This window comes from Aedes albopictus, chromosome 2 (assembly GCF_035046485.1).
Source record: "Aedes albopictus strain Foshan chromosome 2, AalbF5, whole genome shotgun sequence".
Taxonomy (NCBI): Eukaryota; Metazoa; Arthropoda; class Insecta; order Diptera; family Culicidae; genus Aedes; species Aedes albopictus.
Window position 1 is genome coordinate 356,865,496 of NC_085137.1, and position 26,307 is coordinate 356,891,802.

General features: G+C 39.5%; 3 protein-coding genes across 6 annotated transcripts in view; 2 read left to right on the forward strand and 1 right to left on the reverse strand.

Annotated features, from left to right (window-relative positions):
- The window catches only part of LOC109406379 (tumor protein D54), a 61,259-nt gene extending 48,864 nt beyond the window's left edge, over positions 1-12,395 (forward strand). For 2 of the 3 annotated variants that reach the window (XM_029866414.2, XM_029866411.2), the window contains exons 2-6: positions 7,652-7,773; positions 10,111-10,271; positions 10,486-10,545; positions 11,158-11,320; positions 11,383-12,395. In XM_029866414.2, coding sequence (XP_029722274.1) covers positions 7,652-7,773; positions 10,111-10,271; positions 10,486-10,545; positions 11,158-11,320; positions 11,383-11,499 — 623 coding nt within the window. In that variant the 3' untranslated portion in view covers positions 11,500-12,395. The remainder of the gene's footprint in view (positions 1-7,651; positions 7,774-10,110; positions 10,272-10,485; positions 10,546-11,157; positions 11,321-11,382) is intronic. The other variant, XM_029866413.2, reaches the window with a different exon arrangement.
- A 1,796-nt stretch (positions 12,396-14,191) lies between these two features.
- On the reverse strand, positions 14,192-18,495 carry LOC109406369 (V-type proton ATPase subunit G). The gene is made up of 3 exons (XM_029866407.2): positions 18,263-18,495; positions 17,972-18,072; positions 14,192-15,139 (listed from the first exon to the last, which is right to left on the reverse strand). Exons 1-3 carry the CDS (start codon positions 18,342-18,344, stop codon positions 14,960-14,962), a joined length of 363 nt encoding a protein of 120 aa, XP_029722267.1. The 5' UTR covers positions 18,345-18,495; the 3' UTR covers positions 14,192-14,959.
- Positions 18,496-20,971: 2,476 nt separating this feature from the next.
- On the forward strand, positions 20,972-25,619 carry LOC109403803 (kinesin-like protein subito). 2 transcript variants are annotated; one of them, XM_029866504.2, is made up of 4 exons: positions 20,972-21,162; positions 22,922-24,429; positions 24,496-24,718; positions 25,385-25,619. In XM_029866504.2, exons 2-4 carry the CDS (start codon positions 22,931-22,933, stop codon positions 25,538-25,540), a joined length of 1,878 nt encoding a protein of 625 aa, XP_029722364.2. In that variant the 5' UTR covers positions 20,972-21,162; positions 22,922-22,930; the 3' UTR covers positions 25,541-25,619. The 2 variants fall into 2 exon arrangements, with proteins under 2 accessions (XP_029722364.2, XP_029722365.2); XM_029866505.2 differs by having other exon boundaries at positions 20,973-21,162; positions 22,966-24,429.
- Positions 25,620-26,307: the final 688 nt, after the last annotated feature.

Consider the following 26,307-nt stretch of genomic DNA (forward strand, 5'->3'; position numbering starts at 1 on the left):
GAGGACATCTGCCGGTCCCTCGACTGAAGCGCAGTGCTGTCGGCGGCTCTGAAACCTAACGTTAGCCATTCGTCGGACTCGAGTGTGTCGTGCAACATCACACACAAGCCATAGTGTCATCGCCCGTCAATAAGTCGCTCGGCGTAGGCCCACGCAACATAATCCAACGGCCATTCACTCCACACACACGGGGGACGCATCTACTCCGACGCCGGCGCGCGAGGCACGTGCGCATAGAGTGGACGAGTTAGAGCCCGACACCGATACTCGTTGGTGACGATCAACGAGGTGTTGTATTTTGCGGTTGGTGAGATCGAGGTCGACTACAGCCTGTTTTGCGGACTTCCGACGCTGGATCAAGGAAGAAAAAGGTCAGATCTGATCAATTAGCTCACTTTTTGTTGAAACTATTAGAGCCTAAAAGTTAATCAAGCGTGACGTCACCCTAGGGAATAGGTTTGCTTGAATTTAATAAATTATCGCCTGGATTCAAGATTTCTAAAATAAATCCACACTAAATTTCGCTCGATAAATTTAGTTGAAATTGTTTCGCGTTCGACCTTTGAATTAATCGAACAAATTACTTCTAGTTTAGATTAGTATTCCACTATTTTAGTCGCGTCACGCAATAAAGATTAATTTTCCAAATAAATTGTTTTAAGTTTAATTTAGCTCGACAATTCCACTTTTGACGGATCATTGAAGGTTTTCTTAGTTTTTTTCGTAGTTTATTATTGAAATGAGTCTGGATAGGTTTGTTTGATTGCCTACGACGTTTGGGTTCAAAAGTGAACATTCGATTCTAGTGAACTGAGTTACCTGCCCTGAGAAGGCAGTCTCTTCCCGGGCAAATTTGACTGAGTAACGGTCCTTCTTTTGGAGGTGGCGCATAATCCGTTTGCTTTGAAACAGAACGGAGCGTTACACAACTTTTAGGCCCTGAAGAAGGTCCAATAGCCGAACCGAAACGTCATCGATGATAATAAATTAATTAACGCAATTCATAATACTGTAAGTAGTGTTGAGAATACTCACTTGCATGAGTGATACTCACTTGTCTCTATCTCAGTCCAGAAGCATGCTATCAAAAAATGATGTTTGAAGGGCTTTTAGATTGTAGTTTAATCTAAAAGTTTGCCTAATAAAGTAAAGATCGCAGACGCATACCAAAGTTGTGAGAGAGCTGTGAGTACAAGGTGAGTAAAATTCGTGTAATTCATACTCACCTTGTGCTCACAGCTCTCTCACGGTTTTGGTATGCATCTGCGACCTTTACTTTATTTGCCAAACTTTTAGATTAAACTACAATCTAAAAGTCCTTCAAACATCATTTTTTGATAGCATGCTTCTGGACTGAGATAGAAGCAAATGAGTATAACTTTTCGCCTGTGAGTATTCCCAACACTGACTGTAAGCCGAAAAATCATCAAATTTGTACTATATTCTCCTCGATTTTCATAAAATAAAATTATAGTGATGTTCAGTCATCAATAGGTCGGCACCAGTGGCACGCTCTTCTTCATTTGGGATGTTCAGTCATTGAACATTTCCCATTTAAGGAAAAGAAAACATTTAGATATCTCGTCAAAGCTACAGTCCATACAAATTTTCTAAATTTTGTATGGATAAAAGTCTACGTCTAAGATTACCCAAAATAAGTCTACGTAGTTTACATACAGCGCCTGAGCAATATAATCATTCAAAAATTGCTAAAACTCTTGATTATGTGAATAACGATTCAAAAATTTTGTAGCTTATCGATTTTTAATATGAAATTCACATTTATTTTTCATTTCGCCAAATTCACGGTTTCGCTACATTCACGGCTAATTTTTTTTTTGACCGTGATAAAATCGAAAAACCACTGTATCACTTAAATGACTAACTGGGCGCAAAACACGAAAAACCCCGAAAAAATTCCGCCAGAGTGAAAAAATATTGGATGTCGGGTCAAAGTCGGATCAAATTTTATCAAATGTTGGACCACTGTTTTACAGGGCCCATATACCCTGATAAAAATATACAATAAAATCGCCATAAACTTCCATTGAATAATGATAAAGTTGATTGTTCAACAACAAATCATATTGTGTACGTATTTTCCTGCTGAAAATTATGTATTGGAACTACAATATGTGCACAATAAAATGAATGGCACTAGAGATTTCAATAAAAAAAACACCATAAATTGAATGGTAGTTGACTTGAATTTGCTCCAGAAAATTTGGATTTTTTTATGGTAAAGATACATAACAACCCCCATTTTCTATTGTAAAAGTGACATTTACAATACATGCTATGGTGGAAAACCATAGGGTCTGTTGTTACTCTATCGTTTTAAACAATTGAAATCATGGTAACTACCATTCATTTCAGCGTGTTGTAACCATACATTCTGTTGTATCTCTATGATCTTTTTTATCAGGAAGCCGAGGCGGTAAACGCACGGGTATTCAGCATGACCATGCTGAGGGTGACGGGTTCGATTCCCGGTCGGTCCAGGATCTTTTCGTAAAGGAAATTTCCTTGACTTCCTTGGGCATAGAGTATCTTCGTGCCTGCCACACGATATACACATGCAAAATGGTCATTGGCAGAGGAAGCTCTCAGTTAATAACTGTGGAAGTGCTCATAGAACACTAAGCTGAGAAGCAGGCTTTGTCCCAGTGAGGACGTTACGCCAAGAAGAGGAGAGAGAGAGAGGAGGACCACTGTTGGACCCACATCGGATAACTGTTGAGTCTATGTTGGGTTTGGTGCCCAAAATTAAAACAGGTGAATGATAGGTTTATGTCGGGTTATACGTCATCAATTACAAACAAAGCTTCAACCGTTCAACAATTAGCGAGAACCGTCCAACATTAAGATGAGCAAGCTTAAGGAAGCGTTCAACATTTGGGTTACGGACTTCCCATACAAATGTTCTATTTTCTTTTAGAAAATGGAATTTAAGAGAATACATATCCAATGGGCAGTATAAGGAATAAGTAGATCTAGACGTTCACTGGATATTTTTCAACTAAAGTGGAATTATGCACGGAAAAACAAACGAAAACAAAAATGCCAGTACTAACCGTTCAACAATTGGCGAATTACCCTAGATGAAAATTAAGGAGAAACATCAGAGAATAAAAATATGGCAACCCCAATGGCCGACACGCACAGCACATAATGTTGTAAGTTGTAATGTCCAGGCGAGTAATTTCTGGCAATGTATTCATTTGTGACAGTAATTTCAGTCGGTTACATCGTTTTCCAACATTTACCACACGCACCATGTACACCCTGGTCGGCACCGGAGAGTGTCAACAGACCCATTCCAGCAGATACAGGGTGCGGCAGGAAAAAATGCGAAAAGTTCAAGACACTATTACACGCTAAATATGGGATATATATGACTATTTTTTCATGACAGTGTATCAGTCAATGTCTATATTCTAGAACTGAAAAATAAAAATGAACACATTTGATGTTTAACATGTGATAATGTAGGCCTAATAAACCGATATCAATAAACTGCGCGCCCAATGGTCATTAAACAAAATGACTATAACAGTAACAAAATTAGCTCAAATTCGATGAACAACCAGACTACACTGATCCAGAGCCATGTAGTTTCACATACCAGATGAAATAAGTACATATAGGGTATGTGTACCGTTCCTTGGCCTAATATGCCAGCCGCCTTGACAATTTTGATCATGTCTCGTGAATTAATAGCATTATAAATGATGTGTTCACTCTATCACGCACTCTAGGCAGTGCATGTTTCTGCAATTGGAAGTAAACTAGCGTAAATATTCAAGAAATTACTTAATTACGTTGAAAAGATTCGATGCGATGGTATGCAACGTTGGTCTATGGTACAAAAATTGGCCTATTAGTGGATACAACGTTGGCCTATTGCTTTCCAAGCGCTAGAACCACTTATTCTATATTTTTTAAATATTTCTGCTGACATATTATCACTGTTTGTTTACCAATCTTGCATTCAAATTACATTTTCAGAGCAAAATTTTCACATAACCATAAATAAATCACTTAAACTAAAGTTCTTTCTAAATTTAGTAACGAAAACAACACAACCCCATTATTGTGTTATATTTTTACAAACACCGCACACAAAATCTTTCTTCCCGTTTGTTCTTTCTGGTTCATTCGCAACAATGTTGTTGACGTCATTTTTTCGGTGTTGTTGACTTCACTTTACTGATAGGCCAAGATTTGGGTACATAGTGAAAAAAATGTCCTCAATATTCGGCCCACATTTAATTTGTAAAATAGTTATTTTTCGCTGAAAACAAATATACAAGTTCAAAATAGAGTCTTTGACCGTCGCATGAAATGTTCAGTTATTGAAAAGCCAATTCGAAATGTTCCAGAATCAAGCCATTTATGATCATGTGTATAGCCTACCCACTAAGCCGAAGAATCATGGCGTCTACAAAAGCTAAACAAAATGACATTTTCATTCAATTTTAAAGCTCCAAAGTGCCAAAATGGAAACGAAATGTCACAGTTGTTTGGCGCATAGCTTTTCCGATCTCCAGTTATGCGTGTTTGTTTGAGTTTTTGGTTATCGTCAAGATAGGCCGAACGAGGGGACTATGCCAACGAAGCATCCCGATACCCTATTTGATGATATTGTAGAGAAAATCAAAATTTTTGTTTTATCAGATGCGAAATTTAGCAACCTGTGCGATTTTCTGCGGTTTGAAAATTCTGGTTGTCTTCATCTTCAGGCGCCGCCCTGTAAAGGTTAGTGACCAAAATGGGAAATTTTTTAATTAACTTTTCAGAAAACTAGCCTATTATAGATCATGGAACGTTGAAACATAGATTGGTTAATGTCAAATGGACGGAAATGAGGTTTGAAGTTGAAAAACACTTTCGCATTTTTTGCTGCCGCATACTGTACCTATAACCAGTATGATATTTATCATCTATCTTCTAACTCGGTGAAATAGCCGAGAGGTTAGGCATATGCCTTGCAATTAACGGATCAGTGTACGAATCCATGCCAATATTTTACTTAAATATGTTTCATCTATCGATTACGGTTCTAGCGATTGCTAGAACCACTTTCAAGCTGCAGCGGCTAATTGTAATTTGTACATTTTATGAACCGCATGTCATTTGTACACCAATTTCACGAAGCGAATGATATGCCTGAAAATGTTCACTAAAAAGAGAGAAAATTGTATTATCGCGCCAGCACCAAACCGAATAGCGACGTATTGACTAGCGACACTTTTTTTAGTATCGGGTATAGTGCGCTGTGTGCGCGTTCAGTTATACACTCTCATATACGTCACTTCCGATGTATGTTGTAAACAACTCAAAATTAGCAAAAATATTATTTTTATTTCCAACCGAATTCATAATAATATATCGTATTCCGGGGTCAATTTGATCACTTTAAAACACCTTTGGCAGATAACATCAGTGGTAATTTAAATATTGCCAAGAGAATTCCTGTAAAACCAGTACCCAGTGGATCTCCATGGAACCATGTGACAGAATTTTATTCAACAAATTTAAACTTTAAGTTAAAAAACTCAAAAATTAAAAAATTGGAAGTGCTACTTTGGGGCGAAATTGATCAGTATACAGTTAAGCATCGGTTTGAAAGGAACATTTTCTTCTCCGCTTAATTTTGCTCTTCTAAAACCGAATAACGCGTTTAAAATCTTACAACTAGTGAATTTAATACTTAAAATGCTAAATTAAATTTTGAAATTTCCCCTTAAACGCCTAAGGATAGGCCATTTCATTTGAAATTAGTGATTTCTATCACAATAAATAATTATTAACTATTTCATGTTCTGGTTAGCTAGATAACTTCCCAACCAAGTCCAAAAATGTTAAAACAGAGAATTTACGGGAAGTCCTATTAGCAGTCGATTGCTTAGTAGCAATGATTTCAGCCAAATGAGAAATACATTGAAAATTCTTAAATAAATAAGGCAAAACTAACATGTTTCTAAATAAATATCAGTCTACACTCATCTCTAGACATCTAAGAAGCAACTGACGTAAAAAGTTTAAGATCATTATGACGCTTAAGAGTTCCTAGTATGGAATTACAATGTAGTGCCCGTATGTTCAATTTCTTCCCGCTGATCAACTTGACCCCGGTTTACGGTACCTCCAGCTTGTACTTCCGATCACCGTAAATTTTGGTTACCTAAATTTATTGGGGTTCTAGTTACTTGGTTCATTTGCCATAAAAGTCGATTTGTCAAAATGCTGCTGTATAATAACAAAATAATTTCATGACTGAGAGATTTTCCATCAAAAATGAATGTAGCGAAGCAAGAATGACAAAAAGGGAAGATCGATAATCTTCACAATCGATCTTAGAACTCTTTACACAATACCTAGCACTTCAATGGCCAACAGCTTGCATTTATTTTTATTCATTTACTATTTTTAAGTTTGTAAGTTGAATCCAACTTTAAAATCATCTGTTTTCTTTTTCGCAATACAGCGTTAATCAATGTGGAATGTCTTTCCAAGATTCCGAAGCCATCAATTGAAAAATTAACACTTTCTCAATTCCTTTTTGCACTAGTTCATTCGTCGCAGCAAGCATCAACTGGCGTGAAATCGCCCCAAAAATATCATATGTTCAAACGAATGTCATATTTCATGGTCATCGCGCTTTTCACATTCATTGCCGGTTTTCCGTCCGCAGAGACATATTTGCGATTCAATTTTTAAGCTGTTGCAGTTAATTGTTGTACACAACACACCCAGCTCAACTCTAGCGGATTTTGGGTTTCCTTTCGTTTTCGTCTGGCAGTTATTTTTTATTTGATTCCTTCCTTCTACGTGCCTTGTTTGTTCCACAACGCACGTGCTTTGTTGATCGACCTATTATATCGTGCGTCTACAATGTCTACATTGAATCAGCTGATGGTGGTTGAGGTGTTTATTAGTTACTATAAGTTATATTAGTTATCCGCCTTATATAGGATCACTATGTGTTTCTGATTCTAATTACTGAATAATTTTTCAAAAAATAGTTCCTGAAAAATATCATCTTGAATGAAGTTAAATCGCCGTAGATAGGTCAGATCCATCAAGGTCAAGTCAGATCACTGACTTGCATTAACGTCATAATAAGATAAAGATCACGTTGTTTCCAACTTAGACATAATGCACAGCATAGATAAATATAACGATATATTCAGGAACCTATTAGTAAACAGAGTACCCAAGAAACCCACTAACATTTCCGCTTGGGTATCGTATTGTCTTTCAACATTGTACTAAAACGTGTGTCGGTCAACACATGTACCTTACTATACACTTGTTGTACATCGCAGAACTCACCTGTTGCAAAAAGCCACACGTTTGGCATTTTTTTCTTCATATTCCACCAATCCATCGTTTACGATAGATACAAGAGCCGATGCGGAACGAATCGCACCTACGTGGTGGCTTGCTCAACGCGTAGCCTGAATGCCATTTCTTTGCCTCTATTTATGAGTTCCCACACACAATGGACGTGATTATTAAAACAGTTATTACCGCCGGTAGAAAACAGCAATGAGGGCGAATTTGCGTAATTTTGATCTAACACTTGTTTAACCATAAATAGATAAATATCTATGTTTACACCGTACCCTTTCTTCTTCAATTTCAGACAATTCTGGAAAATTGTCCGACGCATCTCCCGTCGGTTCGGTGAGCTCGGCCGAAATTGCTCAGGAATTTTCCGGCCTGACCCTCGAAGAACAAGAGGCACAGCGTGCTGAATGGAGCCAGGTAAGTTTGTTATTGCACATTTTGTAATTTAAAAAATAATTATTTCGATTTTCTTTATGAACTCTTGTTTTCTCTTTTTGGGGATATAGTACCACTGCGACCATTAATTTGAGCTATTGTTCTGTAATTCTTTATCAAGGAGAAACATCAGAGAGTACAAATATGGCTACCAGCATGGCCGACTTGATCCCCTACTCACTTTTCAAGGACATCAATCTTGAAAATTCGTAAACACATGTGTTCGATTAGTTAAAGCTGCCTCTTTTTGCAAGTAAGCAAAGCTAGGATATCCAAGTGCGGCTTGGTTCGATGCTTCATTCGTCAGATTTGAGTGTGTATGCAAAATTTCAGTGGGATTTCTTGATGTTTCACCTTAAGTTTACTGTCTTCAATCGCACAACAGTCTCATGTGAATAGGAAACCCAGCAAACGTGGAACAGTTATGCGAATTGCGGCAGTTAAATGGATGGTCGTCAAAGGAATTCAAGAACATTTTCTTGCCGATAGGGTCACGGTGTCATTATTAATCATCTTCTTCTTCTTCTTTATGGCTCTACGTCCCCACTCGGACTTGGCCTGCCTCGCTTCAACTTAGTGTTCTTTGAGTACTTCCACAGTTATTAATTGAAGCGCTTTCTTTGCCTGCCATTGCATAAATTTGTATAATGTGAGGCAAGCACAATGATACACTATGTCCAGGGAGTCGAGAAAATTTTCCCGACTGGAACGGGAATCGAATCCGCCGTCTCCGGATTGGCGATCCATAGCCTTAACCACTAGGCTATCTGGAGACTATTATTAATCATACGTCTCTCAAATTCTTCGTTTCTAAAAACAATGCTATTACTGCACAGTTTGTTCTTTTTATTATCATACTTTCTCACTTCCATTTAAAAAATACAAAAATAAGAAACAAAACAAACAGCGCTTCGATCCTTCGTATTGAATGGGATCAAAATGGGAGCACCCAGCTGAACAGATGGTCAGAAGATTCAAAACCTCTTGTTTTATGTTTTGCTAAAACGTTTATATTTAATCTGGAAGCCATGATGAATCCAAATATTCCCATTTTAAGTAAATGTTGCTCAAAATTAACATGCATCCATTCCCATGGGAAAGCAATTCACCTTTTATAAGGTTAACTAACCGGATGGGCAACTTGGATATGTGACAAGGGAGAAAATCGGGCAGAGTTCGTATAAGAGCATCTGACAAAAAACACACTCACGCAAAATGTCTGAATGTCTCATCAAAAAGTTGGTTGACAAAGACTGCAAGGATGGCTAGGCTATTCTTCCGAAAGAAATTAACAAAAGTAAAAAATGCAGCTTTTGGGGAACAGTCAAGAAAACCTCTGGGATCAAAGTTAATCATCTGGCAATTCTAATTTAGTACAGTAATGTTCCGGTTTTATGAATGAATAATTGGTAAAATATAAAAAGAATCAACTCCCAAAAAAATTAAAAAAGATCTGAATTCTTTGATTATTTCAGTATTTTTTTTAGTTTCGCCCAGCCAAAGTAAGACTAGTTTATGTTCTGTTATTTTTTTTAACATCAAACTCTTTTTCAAGAGGAAATGGTCGGACCATCTAATTTTTCTTGGCGTAACTTTCCAACTGAGACAAAGCCTGTTCTCAGCTTAGTTTTCTATGAGTACTTCCACCATAGACTTAATTATCAATTGTGGAGTTTTCTCTGCGAATACCATCATTTTGTATGTGTATATCGTGTGGCAGGCACAAAAATACTCTACATAAAAAAAGGCAAGGAAACAAGAGAAACTCCCGAGATTTTGTTTTGATAGTTTTTGGCAAGAGTCTTGGCGATTTATTAAAAAGATGCGGATTTCTTGCATTGATTCCATGATTGATTCTTTAGCAGATTATTAGCCTGATGAGATTCGCAGGAGACTCACTCTCTAGTGCTTTGATAAATCTCGTGATGAACCTCTTACACCGGTTCGGGAAACCGTTGTCGAATTTATTGGAGATATCTTAGATCAGTTTCTTCCGATATTTTCAGAGAATCACATGCAAGATATACTAGTCATATTCCTTACGTGCTACTTTTTTAGAATGTATTGGAAGATTTCTAATCAGACCACTGCTTTTGATTGCTTACTAGTGGGATTTTAAGTAGAACTCCTAACATAAGCCGGCAAAATCCAGGCATGACATTAAGCAAATGAATTCAATTGTATAAGTGTTTCTTGCCATGGATTTGGGTTTTAAAATCATAAATGCTGCTACTAATGCGTATGTTACGTATTCCTAGAATTAACTTTTACGCTTTTTCAAACAGTATTACATATTACTTATTTATTTTTCACCAACAGGAACTGGCCCGAGTGGAGGAAGAAATCACCACTCTGCGGACCGTGCTGCAGTCCAAGATTCGACATTCCAGCGAACTGAAGCGCAAGCTGGGCATCACCGTGTGGAAGGAAATCACCGACGATGTTAGCCAGGGCCTGAAGAATGTCAAGGAAAGCAACGTGTAAGTAGGAACCGGTAGCTCTAGTGTTGTGTATTTTGCATGGCGATATCTAGTATCATATCATGTTGCATATCCGCGTTATTTGTTATGCACATTACTGCAAATCAATTGTAAACTGATGTATTCTGTTGTTCTTAGTTTATAATTAAAATCCGCTATTTATGATTGAGTTCTGTTTTATTTTGCTTTATATTTTATTTTCATTTCGTTTAAGTTATCAAACGGTCGAGACCAAAGTTGGGGAAATCACTACAGCAGTCACCAGTGCCCCAATGTAAGTATTTCCATCTGAATATTGGATGTGTCCTCCGTCTGTCGTTTTCTTGTTTTTAATCATCTCAATTTTTCCTTTCTAACATCATCTGTACCGCTTCACTTTATCTCTTATTTTTCTTTGTTTCAATCCTTTTGTGACACGTTTAAATCAAATGCAAACTTCTCAATCCTTTACCAACATTTAAAACAAACCGCCTTAGCCCATGATAACGATATGCATTTCCCTTGCCTATTTATTGTCTTTCTTGAAACAAACCGCTGGCTTCCGCTTTTGCGCATGTAGGATAGCAAAGGGGTGAGTACTGTTGTAAACTGTCCAATTGGTCGTATGAAGAAACGCATGTTGAAAGTCCCCGAAAACCCTTAAAACATTTCTCATCCCTTGGTGTTACTAACCCATGTGAAACGGGTCTATCCTGTTTTGCAAAAAGCCGATTAAGTAAACTATATTACCATTATGACAAACGACTGCTATTCGAAATAAATTTATGCTAAATTACTGTATGCTTAACGGCATTATGTCAAACGGGATAGATCCTCTGAAACTATATGACAAAACTAAAACTTTTCACAACTGATGAGCTTCTGTTTACTTTTTAATGTGTTACAGTTATCAAAAAACTGAAACGGCCCTCAAAACAACGGCCGGAAAAACTACATCCGTCCTAGGTGGAATCACCAGCAAGATGACGCAGAAGATATCCGAGATGAAACAGTCGGATTCTTTCCGATCCTTTGAAGAAAGGGTTGGATCGGCCTACGAGAACGTTAAGGTAAGCTAAGGCACAGTGGACAAAACGGTTTGAGCAAAGGTGCAATTTTTATTTTTTTTTAGTCGAAAGTATCCTCACGGTCAAGCTCGGTGCAAAGCTTGTCGGACTTGCAGAACGACGAACGCCGCAATTCCGTAACGACTCCGACGGCAATTCCGGAAGAGAAAGCTGACTCTTAATAATCTTTGTGTGTCGGGAACAAACACAGCTGTAGTAACACAGCGGTAAGTACAGGTCGGAAATCACTAGAGCATTTTTTCACGTTTTTTGGCAACTTTTTGTGGGGTATCACTGTGGAGAAAACATAGAAATGTTGTTGCAATTTATATGCTGTTCATCGGACGCTCTACAATAGCATTAAGAAGAAAAAAATATACGACATAAACATGATATTTTCTCGCATGCAAAGCTTTGGATGTACATCCTTCACGTGAAAGCAAGAATTACTTCACCAGCTCACGAGGTGCAAAGTGTACTATCATCGCAACTCGAGAGTAAAATTAGATCCTCTTTGTTCCACACCGCCAGCTCGTTGGCTAATTAACCTTAGTTTACGAAATCACACGAGTCCGTTAGACAGAGTAGAGCTAAAGCCACTTTATTTTTCTCATCTTAAACATAGAACAACACAATAATAAAAACTTACTGAATGTGCCTAATTGTAGTGTTTTTCCATCGTGAAACTCGTCATGAATAGCGTTTTATTTTTGCTGAAATTTCTTACTTTCTAGCACTTAAAGAGTGCGCTACGCCCCACACACACGTATGTGTACTCAAGACGTGTATTATTCCTGACAATTCAAATGGCCAACTATTTCTTCTCTTTCCTTTTGGTATTCTGTGCCAGTCTAATAAGAGCCTACAAAATGATATAAGCAAACTATATTTTTTTCTTTAATCCTACATCAATAAGACTATAATATTTAATTCTATTTAGGCTAAACTAAATATATACCTTACTTTAAAAGTAGTGGAAGGTATTGAACACTTTGTAAGAAGGAAACTATAGTATGTGCTCATAACGGCTAAAGAAGGCAAGAACTGTGCATCGCATTAATACATTCTATAAAAGATTTATCGTGAATAGTGTTCTGTATTGATCCGAAATATCCTATACCTATAATAGGCGGCTGGAACCGAACTACCATACTGTTTGAAAATTTGGATCACTTGTAAATTACCATCACTTACATATTTTACCGGCCAGACTATGGCCTGAAGTACACAGGGTCAAATATTTGACAAGGAAAAAACTCAAGAAACAACATCAGTTTGACACTAATCAAAATTCGATCGAGTCAAACAAGATATTTGAGCATTGGTTTCTTTTTGGACAAATATTTGGTCCTGTGTACTAACACCTTAAGGCCTGAGTGTCGTCTGCTGTACGTAGGAATCTTCTCCATTCCACTCGATCCATGGCTGTGCGTCTCCAGTTCCGCACTCTGCGTACGGTCCGCAAATCGTCCTTCACATGCTCTACCCACCTCAGCTCGCTGCGCGCCACGTCTTCTTGTACCGGTCGGATGGCTATCGAGAACCATTTTAATCGGATTGGTTCTCTCAGCAGCTGATGCAGCTCGTGGTTCATTCGCCTTCTCCAGGTCCCGTAGATGGAACGCAACACCTTCCGTTCGAAAACTCCAAGGGTGGGTTGCACATAATGTCCATGTTTTGTGCCCGATCCATCGATCCAATCACCGTTTTGTAGATAGCGTGATAACGAGCTTTATTCGCTGATTATTGTTATTATTATTATTACTTTATTATAGAGATTTTCAGCCCTAGGTTGTTCATCTATTACTTTGTTCGATCGTAGAGTTCTGAGGAGTCCAAAGTAAGCTCGATTTTCTGCCACAATGCGTCTTCGAATTTTTCTGCTGGTGTCGTTGTCGGCGGTCACCAGTGAGCCCAAGTACACGAACTCTTTCAACTGGTCAATCGGGTCGGTTAACAAGTGTTGCCTTTCACGGGCATCATAGCATTCATCTTAGTTCCACTAAGACAACGCGAGACATCGTAGAGGTAACGAATGTCGCCGTTATTTGCTCTTGGTCGAAGGTAGGAAGCGGTAGGAAGTCCCCTCATGCTCTTTACATAAGTGTTTCACTTCCGCCTCCGGAGCCGAATAGCGCTTACGGGCTACGGCTTTGGCTCTTCTTGATTTCGCTCACTCTATCTCGGCTTTGACGTTCCTTCGCTTCTCTATCTCTCCCTAGGTGTCATCTGTGATCCACTGCTTTCTATGGGTGCGTAGTTCACCCACCTTTCGGAATATCCCCTAACTAAGTTTTCCAGCTCCTCAACGAAGGACCTTTCCATCGCAGCGTCTTCCAGTCGGCGTATGGAATCGAGGACAGATTTTTTTGTCCTATCGATGGATCCTAGCAATGTGCAACCAGATCTCACCGATTAGGAGATGATGGTAAGATGGACGTCGTTGCTACGTTCGTTCCGCACTAGAACGCGTTATCTTCATTTTTAATTTTGTTGTCAATTTAATTTTCCGTTAAACTACCACGGGAAAGTTCTTTTTGCCTTGCATTTTTGCCGGATCGGTTGGCGTGGAACATTGGATCAAACCCGTGTTTTGAATCTGGTCACAAATATTCTCTCATCTTCTCTCATTTCATGAGAATGGCGTGGGCGTGAGCGCAGACAAGAAACCAATTCCACGGTGTCGAGGAGCATGTTCGCACCGTAGGCTAGAGTATAACAGAATAGGTACCGTGAGGTCGTCATTCACCGCTCGTTTCATATGATTTGAATATAAAATATATGAAACGAGCGGTGCATGGCGACCTCACGGTAGTCATAATTCACAAATCAGAGGCTGTGATATATACCGGTAAAGCAATACATACACGCATATTATCCGTTAACGATATAATTCTCCGATAAATTTTCGTACTTAACATGGCTGTATTTTTTTCTGACGTTCTGTTACCGAATAGCTACATTGTTCTTCACAATCGCTACCATACGCGAATGGCCATCGTTTACACTTTTAGTAAGTTGAGCCACTTGGGCTATAAGTAGGTAGCTGACACTAATATGAAGTGGAGAAGCAGTTGTCTGGGAACATCTAAACATGTGATGAGGAGATTCACTCATTCAAATTACGGCATTTTTCTATTGTATTTTTTTTGTTTTATCACACACCAATTAGATCTAACTTCGCAGTTATGTGAGAGCAATAGTTTTTAGTAGATAATAACAGGCAATATTGTCATGTCTTTTTTTCCTGTGACGAATAGATAGGTGCTACAGCCAAATAAACCATTTTTAAGAATACCAATTTTCATTCGACGTGAATCATGTAGACCAGCAGTTTGCAAAGAGCAATAGTTACTTGGGTAATACTTAGTGGAGAATATACTAATTTAACTCAATACAATAACGAAAACAAACAAAAAAAAAATTGCTACTGCTACTTTACTTCGGATCTGGAAATAATTATTTACACCACTTTTTTGTGTAGATAACAGAACTTTTACATGGATTGGGTGGGTACGAATAGACCTAAAAATTTGCGTTTTTCCATCTTTAACTATATTGTGTGTTGGCCAGTAAACGGTACATTTCTACACAGGTTTATACTCGCCTAAAAGTACTGCAGCGTAGCGTTGAGACACGGTTTTACTTCTTGACCATGTATTCGTAATTTTTGTGCAACTGCGGTTTAATATCATACACCAACTTGAGAATCTCGTTGATGAGTGCTGCCTTGTTTGTGGAGATTGAACGGTTCATTTCTTCAATCTTCAATACGGTATCAGCATCGATCTTGGCGGCGACACCCTCGCGGCTGCCCATGTGCTGGAAGAAGGGGAAAATATCGGAATTATAATGAGCACATGGTTATTTTATATATTGTTACTATTAGTATATACTTTCTACTTCTTCTGATTCTTTGCTTAACGTCCCCAGTGGGACAAAGTCTATTTCTCAACTTAGTGTTTATTGAGGACTTCTTTTTGTTTAAAATTCTCAATCCTGCAGGATACGTGAAATTTTCACTATTTTCTACTTTCAAAATAGATAAGTTGCTATCTCTCAAGATTAAGAGATTAATCTTATTCTCAGAATTCTCCTACGAGACTCATTTGAAAATCCCGCAGAAGTTCAACCCAAAATTTAAAAATAAAGTTAGATTAAACACTTTATTTTAAAATTTTGGGTTGAACTTCTGCGGGATTTTCAGTAGTTGGAATTTCTCCATAGAGTGCTGCAAGAGTTTCAGCTGGAATTTCCACAGTTGCTCCACCAATGATTGCTCAAGGATTTCCACCTGAGATTTCTCCAAGAGTTCTACTTTAGATTCTCCAAAAGTTCCACCTGGAATTCCTCTAGGAGTTACATGTAAGAATTTTTAGGCGTTCCATTTTTCCGAGAATCCCTGAAAGAGTTCATCTTGGATTTCTTTTAGAAGTTCCACTGGGGATTGCTGGAGGTTCCTCTGAGCATTCCTCTAGAAGTTTCATCGGGAATTCCTGAGAATGTTCTGCCAGGAATTCCTCCAGGTGTTGCTCCCGGAATTCCTCTAAAAGTTCCTTTAGGGGTTCCTCCGAAAATTGTTCAAGCAGTTCCTCTGAGAGCTGCGAAAGTTTCCTCTGAAAATTCCTCTAGGATTTCTTCAGGGAATTCCTTTAGAAGTTCATCTGGGGGCTTTTTTAGGAGTTGCTCCGGAAATTCTTTAAAATTTTCTTTGGAAATTGCGGGAGTTTTCTTCGAGAATTCCTCTAAAAGTTCATTTGGGAATTCCTCCTGGAGTTTCTCCGCTAAGTCCTCTATAAGTTTCCACCCGGATTTTTTCTAAAAGTTCCTCTGGAAATTGCAGAAGTTTCCTAAAAGCATTTCTCTAGGAATTGCTCCGCAAATTCCTCTAGAATTTCTTCCGCATATTTTTTCTAGAACTTGCTCTGGGAATTGCGGGAGTTTCCTTCAAGAGTTTCTCTAGTTTTTTTTCCTAAAATTTCTCTAGAAGTTTCTCCAGGCTTTCTACTAGAAATTCTGAGAGTTCTTCCGGCAGTTTTACTACGTGTAAAGAATTAGCATTAGGTAAAATTCACGAACAAAAAAATCCAGTAAGGATTCTTCCGAGAATTCTTTTGAAAATTCCTGTGGGAATTGCGGGAGTTTCCTTCGAGAATTCCTCTAGGAGTTTCTCCAGGAATTCCTCTAGAAATTCCTCCGGAAATTTTACTGGAAATTCCTCCGGAAATTTTACTGGAAATTTATCTAGGGATTGCAGAAGCTTCCTCCGGGAATTCCTGATGGAATTCTTCTGAGATCTTCCGGGAACTCTCTTAGGAGTTCTTCCGGAATTTCTGGGAGTTCCTCTTGAAGTTCTCCCGGAAATCCCTCCAAGAATTACTGCAAGAGTTCCTCTGGGAATTTTTCTAAGAGTCTGTTTGGAAATATCTTTTGGATTTCTCTATAAGTTATTCCGAGTATTCTTCTAGAAGTTCCTCTGGGAATTCCCTCCGAGCATTTCCTAGAATTCCTCTAAAAGTTCCTCCGGAAATTCCCCTAGGGTTCCTCTGGGAGTTTCCAACGAGTATATTTAAAGACACTACATTGTCTTCAACCAGAGGTTGCACAGACAAACATAAGACAACGGGCAATACACGAGATATCCAGTCGTTCAGTCAAAGTTGGCCTAGAATGTCTGCTCAACCCAGCTGAATTTTAGTTTCAGTTTCAAGTTTCAGGCAATTTGGCCGACAAAAAGCTTTCATGACGAAGATAACAAACCTACCGAAAACATATCTACATAAGTTCAATTATATCATTGTGGCAATTGGGACAATTCACTTTCTAGAACTTTGAACGCGTTTCCCTCGATTGTCTGTTTTTGCATATGGGACATTTATGCGTCCACCGGCAGACAAGTCCTCATATGTTTTACGAATTCGTGTCTCAAGCTTAATTACCTTAATCAACCTTTACAATCCCAATGCTTTAGTGGGAAACAAAAGCCATAAATATGAAGATCTTTGCAATTTTAGGAATCCTAAATTGCCATTATTCTCTCTCTCTCTTCTTGGCGTAACGTTCTCATTGGGACAAAGCCTGCTTCTCAGCTTAGTGTTCTATGAGCACTTCAGCAGTTATTAACTGAGAGCTTCCTCTGCCAATGACCATTTTGCATGCGTATATCGTGTGGCAGGCACGAAGATACTGCCCAAGGAAGTCAAGGAAATTTCCTTTACGAAAAGATCCTGGACCAACCGGGAATCGAACCCGTCACCCTCAGCATGGTCATGCTGAATACCCGTGCGTTTACCGCCTCGGCTATATGGGCCCTCAAAGTTAATTCCGTTGTATCAGGCAATCATAGAAAAAACATAATATAGGGAAGTGGAACCATCTCGGCAGGTCCTATTTTAGGCACTTTTCTGCTCAGACGCGATGAGGTACGTATGTCTAGCCGTGTACACAATTTCAAGTCAATTGGTTTGAAATTGACTGAGTTTTAGCGAAGAGTGCCCAAAATACCGGCCGCTGCCCAAGTGGTTTGCTACCCTAGAACATTCCTAACAAAGCAACGAATATTGCTCGTCTAATTTAAACCTTGATTAATGTATTATTCAGTCAACGTATCGTCGACCTTCATTTAAACATATCAAAAAAGCTGAAGCTGCTCACCTTCGCCTCGAACTCTTTAAATTGCCTCTCCCGTTCCTGCCTGTATCGTTCGATTTCCTCCTGGGCTTCCTCCTTAGCTTGCTTCAGACGACGCTGTTTCCCTAAAAAAAAAGAAACAAAAATTTAATCATCGACTTCCAAACCCATGCTCTGCTTCTTATCTAACAAGCCAAACTTGTGTTTTCTGATAACAGCCAAAGGAACTGGCTCTGACGCTCTGACTTTCCTGTTATTGATTTTTCATCTGCCCCAAAGACAACACCGAAGAAAGAAAAAATCACTCCTACTTACTTTTCCGTGCTTCACCCACTTTTTCGGCAGCCCGCTTTTCCGCGGCCAGCAGCTGCTGGATTCCTTGGGTTTGACTGGCCATTGCACTTCCGCCAAGTTTGGAGAGCTTCGGTTTCGAAAGGGAACTACGATTTCACCAAGAACGAACGAGATAATTAGGAGAAAATTACTTTTGCACTCCGACTTCCAAATCACTGCGCTGCGATTCTGCTTTCAATGACAAAGTGGATGACAGCTGACAGTGAGTGGCGTCCTTTTGAGGAATGTGAGTGCTTGAGTGGTTTTGAGATCGGCGCAGGGTGACCCGATGTCAATTATTCACAGGTCCGGGTGAACGTATATGTTTGCCTGTATTTGTCGATAAAAAGATGTAAACAAACCGATCAGCTGATCGCGACGTCACGTTCGCCAGAAAATTTGTTCGCAGCTTCTGGAACGTGACGTCACCTTCGGCAACTTCGTGCGATTTCGGCTTGCCGAAGTTGACATGACACGACTACTACTTCAAAATTATCATATCACAAACACCACTTTACCCGATGGGCCTAACCTGGTGAAATTTAGAACATTGAGGGTGACCGTCTGTTCTTGCTGTTCTTGTTTTTAGTTATGACAGTTACAAATTTTATAAACACCTTGATACACTGAACTACAAATCAACCCAAATTTAAGTTGTTTTGACGCAATCCCGGTCTTCCGTGGAATAACTCAAATTTGCGTTAAACAGCGAAAGTGGTGAGTGAGTAGTTCTCGTTTGAGAGCGGCAAAAAAATTAACCCAGTGGTAAGTTATTTTCACCCAACGGAGGCCTCAAATGACGCAAATTTGGGTTAATTCAAGAAAACCCAAATTTGGCTTCTTCCACGGAAGAGCAGCGGATGCGTCGGTGCTTCTCTCTTTGTTTTCGACAACATTGCGGTGGGGCGAGGGAGAAAACAACCCAACTTTGAGTTAAAACTTTAAGCAGTTTAGCCAAATTTGAGTTTTTAAAACTTATTCTTTGGGTTATAATATTTTTCCGTGTAGGATACTGCAAGATGACGTCACGAAGCTGTACACTGACAGTTCAGCGAGCTTGTTTACATGGACTTAGTCTCTAGCGGAGATCCGGAAAAACTGTTTTTTGATACAATTTCAGTAAAACGGTAATTAGACGATTGGTTTTGTACTAGTAGAGTTGAATATAATCGATATTTCCGTATCACAATGGTTTCGGGACGGAAGGAGTAAATTAAATTTTCGCCGCTCGTTAAAAATTCTAACACCTTGTAAACAAGCTCGCTGAACTGTCAGACAAAGTGAGGTTAGATCAGGTGCTTGCAGTACCCTATTAAAATATAACTGGAAGGGTGTTTAAGAGTGGGGAAGATTCATTTATTACGTCCATCGTTTTTTGGGATTTCTAGACCCCCCCCTCCCCCCTCTGTCACGCTATTTTCCAATACCTAATACACGTACTGTCACACTTTCTTAGACCCCCCCTCCCCCAAAATAGTGGACGTAATTTTTGAACGTTCCCGTGGGTGGGTGACAGAAAGCTTGACAGAAAGCCTACACAGCGAAAAATAAATGTAACCCGCCCGATGTAACTCATTCCGATGTACTAAATAATCAATTGTAATCACGATTCCTCTGTACGATTACATCGTTTTGATGTAAAATCTTTTGTTCTTATAGCGCTGTTTGCAGATCAGAAGGAATTTCTCAGCCTATCTTGATGCATGGGAAATTCCTTGCCTGAATTGCTCAAGAAACCGGTTTTTCTTCCATCGCAGTACGCAGTTGCGAAGAAATAACAATTCAAATGGCAGTCACCGTAGAAAGTTTCTGCCAGGAATCGCTCAAGAAGTTTCTTGAGCAATTCCTTTTGAACTCGAAACTGCGCTTATGTGTACATCGTCCTGTGTAATATTCATACAACCGACGTATAGATCGGGTTGCAGCAGTTCAGATGTAATATTGTCTATCCGGTTGGAATCAAGACTGACATTAAATCAAAAATTACCATTTTCTTGGTTCACAAGTGTCGCAACTGTTTCGCATCTAGTGCGCTGTGTGGCTGACAACAACGGGAAGGATGCGCACTACTTTTAACATGATTAAAAAACGTCGCGAGTTGGGTCGCGTCGCGACTTGATTGTGCGAAGTCCGGTTTGGTGGCGGCCCGACAATATTACACAACAGTTTTTTTTTTTCTGTGCAGCTACCAGCACTCTGTGTTTTCGTAACAAAATCAGCTGGTTTCGCCTGAATCGATGAAAGAAGGCGAAAAGGTGTCAGATATAAGGGGCTGTCCATAAACCACGTGGTCATGAGGGGGGGGGGGGGGGGGTCGGCCAATGACCGTTTTGTATGAACGATTAAAAAAAATTGTATGGACAAATGACCACGCGGGGGGGTGGGGGGGGGGGGGTTTTGGGTTGAGAAGTCCCAAAAAAAAATGACCACGTGGTTTATGGACAGCCCCTAAGTTAGGCGATTTCGTTGTTTCTTCGGACGGCTAAGACCGCTCACGGCCCATCTCGCCTCGCCAAAGTTTGATTATTCGTGAAAAATCAAAACAAAAAAAAATATGAAAAATAATAAAATCACGACAAAAGGCATTTATTTTTATTTTTGATTTCGTTTTCAACTCTGGTAGCCCTAATGTGAGTGACCGTGTGGAGAAAATTTCCGCTTCAGATTTCATTTCAAACCAGCCGACCGGTCACTCAGTGTTTCCCGTGTGAACGCGACAGTGTTTAGCAGCTGGAAGAAAAGAAACCGCTAACGAATTGCAACCAAAAAGACGTTTAGAATTTATTTTCACAAGTTTATTTGAAGAATAATTGCTAATTTGTGTTTGATTTATATGGTTAGGTGTTTAAATAATCAAAAGAAAGTGCTCCAATGCTGGAAATGTAAGTATTTCGACTTATTTGTGCGTATTAATAGGGCATCAACAATGCACAACGGGCGATGGCTCAGGTTTGTGTTCACGTTTGGGATTCGTGTTCAAAATATGACGATTCTCAGGATTTTAGGTATAACTCGTGCAGATTTCAACAGATTTTACTATTTAGAAGGAGTTCTTGGCAATCTACGTTCAATTTATTCATATAACTTGGTCAATAAAAGACCTGATTGCACCGACGGTTATGTTTTTCAAAGTCACACACTGCGCCAAATGACTACGCTGTTTTCATATATGTACTTGTGCACTTGATTACTGTAACAATTTTTTTATTATTTTTCGTCTAGGATATTGATAATAATTTACATTAAAATTACTTGAAAGCATCGAAGTATACTCTTGAAATGGTGAAAGATTTAATTATAATCGAGGGAGTTAGAGGCAAAAAGGTGTAAGTGAAAAAAAATCTACTTTCAAGTAAATGAGGAGATTCAAAGTTTTTTCACCAATTTGTTATCCCAAAGGTATGGCGTTTCAAAAACGACCCAATTTTTTCAAATTGATTGTAATTTTTTCTAATCGTAAAAGTAATCATAAAAAAGTTCCTAAAAGTTTGACATCTGAAGAATTTTTTGATATGCTCAGCTCAAAATCGACAAAATGATCACTTTCACCACTTTGCCACTTGGGCCCCTCAATTTCATAAATTTGCTTTATAAATAGTTATATAACTTCTTTCGTTCGATTTGAATAGGTCGTATGTTTGTCGTGATTCCTAGATATATTCGCATTCTGATAAACCGATAAACTGATTGCTTTATTCGTTCTGGATAGCATTGCAATGGTTCCCTCTTAAACGTGTAGTATCGAATGACTATTCTAAGTAGCCAAAGTTATCATTTTCTCTTCTATCTGGCTCTACGTTCTCACTGAAACTTGGCCTGTCTCTCTTCACAATGTTCTTTGAGCACTTCCACAGTTAATAATTCAAGGTGCAAGTACCACAATGATACACTCTGCCCAAGAAGCCGAAACAATATCCTCGATAATGGAACCGAATCGAACACGCCGTCTCCGGATTGCCTCCGGATCCAAAGCCTAATCCACTAAGCTAACGGGAGATTCTTTCATTTATTTCTTCTTCTATCTATCAAGAAATTTTTCTTTCATTTTGTATTTGCCTAACTATTTGTTTCTCATATTTAGTTTTCGCAACCCTCTAGTCTGTTGTCTACTCGCTCTTTGCAGAAGAACCAAAGCGTAATCGGTAGGGTAGTCAAGAAATAAAAACGATCAAAACGATCAAATCTGACTATACATGTCAATGGTTGCTACTCCGTTATTGATCTGAGCTGGTACCAATTGCACTGAGATCCAAATGAATAAGGGCTGGGACACTCCACTTATTCTCAAAGTGCAATTCTAGCACATTTTGGATCAATACCGGCGCCGGCCACGTCCCTATAGTCAGTTGGGAAGGGAAAGGAATGTTAGAGAGTGCTGGTTGTTGCTACTAAAGACCGAGATCACCACATCCAGCACGGACTGGGGTATTTGTTAGACGGAAAGGATGGGAGATCTGGGAGTCGCCGTCGTGTCGGTGATGCGATCCATCGGTAGGGTAGTCAAGAAATAAAGTTGAAAAAGCTATGGTCTAACTTGTCCATACAGCATGAAAAGGCTTCAAAGAAATATTTCCTATTCTTCCATTCCGACGGTTTAATTTAGTTTGACTACACAGGCTTATCACCTCCGATATTTTCTAGACAGTCGCAATGAAACGAGCCCTACCTTCTTTTTTGCATGCTAGAGAAAACAGCGTAGACCGTAGGATGCGTCCTCGGCCAAACACGCGCGTCAACTTGGAAAGTCTAATGTCGAACGACAGCCAGAGTTCATCCTCGCGCTCTTCGTCGCCATCTCACAGAAGCAGCTCGCCGATAGCGGCGGAAAGCGCCCCACAAGAGTCCGCCAAGGATAATGACACGGTTAGGGTGTGCCTTCGTTTGCGACCGCACCTGCGGAGTAATCCGTATAAAGCGGCCTTTAGGATCCATGAGAACTCACTCTTGGCCAAGAATGTCGATGACAATTCCACCGAGCGGCAGTACACGTTCAGCGAGATTTTCGATGATACCGTGTCGCAAGCCGAGGTCTACGACAGATGTATTAAGCCGGCTATGCGGAACATCTCTGGTGAAAGAGGCGCTACTTTTCTAACCTACGGAACATCTGGGTCAGGGAAAACTTACACGTTGCTTGGGAATCATGCCAATCCTGGCATTGTACCAAGGGCCATTGAGCAAGTCTTTATGGAGAATGCCAACAGCATCTCACCACATCCTGGTCTAAAGGTAGACAAGAATGCGGTAAGTTTCCTGGACGATGACTCCGTTTGCCGGGAACTGAAAAAGGTAGAATCCATGAAGAAAATGCTTCAATACCACGATGCAAGTCACTCCAGGATGAAGGCCATCATTCGAAAAGAACACGACTTTCAACCGTCAAAAGATCCGGATATTCGGGTGTTTATTTGGGTTTCCTTTGTTGAAATCTACAACGAGAACGTATACGATCTGCTGGGCCAGGATTCGATTTTCGGCAAGAGAAAGCCAATGAAAATTCTTTCCAACGAAGGAAACGCTTACATAAAGGATCTTTCCTGCGTTTTCGCCGGAAGCAGCGAGGATGCCTACAACATTCTGCAATTTGGCTTGCAAAGCGCAACGTACGGATCGACGGATGTCAACAGCAATTCTAGTCGATCGCACAGTATCTTCTTCATGACTGTGGTTTCGTATTCGCTCACAAAGCAGCTCATCAACTATTCCGTCTACAAATTCTGTGACCTGGCCGGATCTGAACGTCTTAAAAAGACCGGCAATTTCGGAGACCGCCTAAAAGAAGCACAGAAGATCAACACCTCGCTGATGGTGCTCGGGAGATGTTTGGAAACTGTTCATAAAAATCAGAAATCCAAGAAACTGGCCGAGCTGGTTCCAGTCCGTGATTCCAAACTTACCATGCTGATCCAGTCGGCGCTTCTTGGCAAAGAAAAGCTCTCCATGATCGTCAATCTCTATCCCACTGAAGAGTACTACGACGAGAATCTGAACGTGCTGAACTTCTCGTCTATTGCCAAACAAATTGTACTCCAACGGAAACCGACCCAACGGCGAGACCGAACTACACGCTTTTCCTTCTTCCTGGCACAAGCCACGAGCAGCCCTTCGGCTAGGATCGATTGCAATCAACTTATGGTTGAGAACGAAAGGTATGAACACTAACAATATACAATACATTTTCGAAACATTCACGTATTTCCATATCCCTCTCGTAGACTAAAACAAGAACTGGCATACGAATCGAACGTCTACCGGGAACAGCTGGCGGACAAGGAACTGGAAATTCAACTGCTGAAACGGGAAATCCTCGATCAGGAACTTCAATTGCGCAACGAGCTGACGGACGATTTCGAGTCGTACTGTGTGCAACGCGAGGCCACATTCCAAACACGGCTCAAACAGGCACAGGAGGCCGCTATTCTGCCCTACAAACTGCAGGTGAGTAGCGTCATTTAAATGAAGAATAAGAAAGACCTAATTTTTTTTTGATTTTGCTTTGGCTTATTAAGCCATGTGGACATTACAATGTTGGGAAATGCTTTGACATACATGTGTACAACAGTTTATGTGTTAGATGTTCATCTAATCCCATTCGAAGGAGGTTTTCATTGTAAAAAGAAGCAAACCATGCGACTGTGGAATCGAATTCAGTTCTACGCCTACTGGCGACGGAGATAGTCATGTGACTCCGTAGCTTGAAGGGATAGAAGCGCCCGGCAAGCGAGTTGGGAGTCGTGGGTTCGATTCCCACCGGAGTACGTGGATTTCTTCTCATAATTCAAATCTCAGATTGATCATCGAGCACATGTTTCTGTTATAGGGTAAAAACACTAGACTTCGCCACCCTAAAATTCTGCTCTAATCTTCGCCACTTCATACATGAAAAATGTAAAAGCATTTTTGACATTGTTAATAAGAAAGATGTCAACAATTCTAAGGCTTATGCAGTCTCTGATTTGCGGTCCGGTGACCACCAGTAACTGTATAGTATGTAGATATAATGTATCATAATAAGACCTTTTAGATGCTAACTAGAATATGTATAACCATTATAACCATAACGTTACAATAACTAACTCATTCAATTTTTTTGTCTCTTTACAGATTACTAATTTGAATGCTAAAATAGAGCACCTTAAGAACGTCATCACCGATATGGAGTACGAAGAGGACGAATACGAGAAGAAACTCAATGCCTACCAGGAAGAGCTCCAGAAGTATCGCGAAAAGGAAAAACGCACGAGAAGATTGTCATTGTGAATACTAGATTCTAATAGGTTATCGTTTTTAATGTTAGATCCATATTTCTTTATAATAATGATCAACTTTTTTCGTCATACATGTTAAATTGTGTGAGTTTCGTTTAGATGACTGATCTGACTTAAAAGTTGGTGGGCAATAATTCGCTTCGTCAAACCTACGCCGAATGAAGCATCTTTGGAAAGAAGCATCTCGGTCCTTAGCCAATTGCTTTCAGTTCTCCTGGACGTTGAGTTCCTCTTCAACCGCAAATAAGCATCTTGTGCGCGGCCTGCTACGGAAGCATAGGCCTCTAACTGATTATTTACTGGACTGGGTCAACAAAGTCGATTTTTTGGAACAAAGCTTTTTCAATTCCTTTTAGCGTCCAGAACAACTGTACAAAATTTGGGAGCGATTCGTTGTGTCCCCGCATTCCGCATTGCGATTGAAATTTGTATGAAATTTAGTATGGGAAAACGTATTTTTTGTATTTTTCTCATAAATTGATTTTTTTTTTGTCTAAAACGATCTAACTAATGACGTTGAAGGATAGCCTAGAATATGCCGAAAGACTTTGCCAAAGACCGCAAAGTGATCCGACAAATGTTATTACGTTCAGAGTGTCTAATGGTGCTTAATATTTAACATGTAGGTAAAAGAATAATATCAATAAAAAAATCTCAATTTTTGGCCTAAGTTACCAAACGAATAACATTTTTCATAAGTTATTCCTTCCTAGACTAGATATTAATGTCATTATTTACAAATATTTAGATAAAACAAAT